Consider the following 1,365-nt stretch of genomic DNA (forward strand, 5'->3'; position numbering starts at 1 on the left):
AGAGGACAGGCTGCAGAGACTCCAGGCCACTAGGGGCAGCGCAGCAAAGCACAGGACAGAACAGCACTCCCAGACACCAGCGCTCTGCAGCGACGCCATGAAGAGATCAACACACAAACCCTAGCAGAGATAAGAGACCCTTCACTCTCCTCCTCCACCTCCTCTCCTCTCCTCCTCCACCTCCTCATTTTCTCCTCCTCATCCCCTCCTCCCCCGCTCTCCTCCTCCTCCTCCTCTGCTCCTCCTCCTCCTCCTCTGTTGTATCCATCGCCTCTGTGCACCTGCCCCTGGGCCAGCCAGCAGGACTCCGCCCCCTCAGTACGAGCACGCCTTCGCCATCTCTGCGAAGAAAAGGAGGGAAAGAGAGAGGGAGGGAGATCCAGGAAAAGACAATCAGCTTTGACACTCTGTGCAGGTGTGTGTGTGTGTGTGTGTGTGTGTGTGTGTTGGCTTGTACCTTTGTCCAGGTCAATGGCTTTTGGGGAGCACATTTTGGTGAGTTCTGCTTTCTCCTTCAGCAGGTTGTTTTTGTAGTCTGTGACATGAGAAGCAGAGATGTGTGTTTTAAACACCAAACTGGCAGCACACACTTGGAGGTCAAAGGTCATGGTGTTAGTTTTATACAAAATGTTAGTGATCAATCTAATCTAATCCAATCCAATATATCACACATACCAAGTTTCGGCTCGTCCTGATAGATCTTCATTTCCGTGGTAACCATCTCAAGGTCATTAGCGCTCATGTGACTTCTACATTTAAATACACAAGAAAGCAACGCTCAGTATACACCTTACATACTGTGTGTGTGTGTGTGTGAGAGAGAGAGAGGTTGTGCCTGTATCTGTATTTGTGTGTGTGTGTGTGTGTGTGTGAGAGAGAGGTTGTGCCTGTATCTGTATTTGTGTGTGTGTGTGTGTGTGAGAGAGAGGTTGTGCCTGCATCTGTGTTTGTGTGTGTGAGAGAGGTTGTGCCTGTGTCTGTGTGTGTGCGTGTGTGGGGAGGGGGTTATGCATAGCTGCCAACTCTCACGCATTGGCCGTGAGACACACGCATTTGATTAGTTTCACACACTCACACGCCACACCCCCGATTTCTCACGCTGAAGTGTCAACCCGGTTGGTCAGATGGCTGAAAATTAGTTTAGCCTATAGATCTACCTGTTGAGCCACGGTTATGCTTTCAGAGACGGTGAGAGGGTTCAAGAGCACCCCCTGTCTGTGGAATTTTCTAAATTTTCTCTCATTTGCGATGCTACTTCAGAAGCCGTCCCAGGCGCATTTCCCCGGCTTCGGGTATGCTTTGAGTATTATTGAGTATTTTTCATGCTGAAGTGTCAACCTGGTAGGTCAAATACCTGGCAGATGA

At 49.8% G+C, this 1,365-nt stretch overlaps 1 protein-coding gene across 1 annotated transcript in view; it reads right to left on the reverse strand.

Moving 5' to 3' along the window:
* Window positions 1-244: 244 nt before the first annotated feature.
* mxra8a (matrix-remodelling associated 8a) overlaps window positions 245-1,365 on the reverse strand; it is a 19,163-nt gene continuing 18,042 nt past the window's right edge. The window contains 3 exon segments of the mRNA XM_048254219.1: window positions 245-341; window positions 458-535; window positions 676-749. Of these exon segments, the coding sequence (XP_048110176.1) occupies window positions 316-341; window positions 458-535; window positions 676-749 (178 nt within the window). The 3' untranslated portion in view covers window positions 245-315.

Source organism: Alosa alosa, chromosome 10 (genome assembly GCF_017589495.1).
Source record: "Alosa alosa isolate M-15738 ecotype Scorff River chromosome 10, AALO_Geno_1.1, whole genome shotgun sequence".
NCBI lineage: Eukaryota > Metazoa > Chordata > Actinopteri > Clupeiformes > Clupeidae > Alosa > Alosa alosa.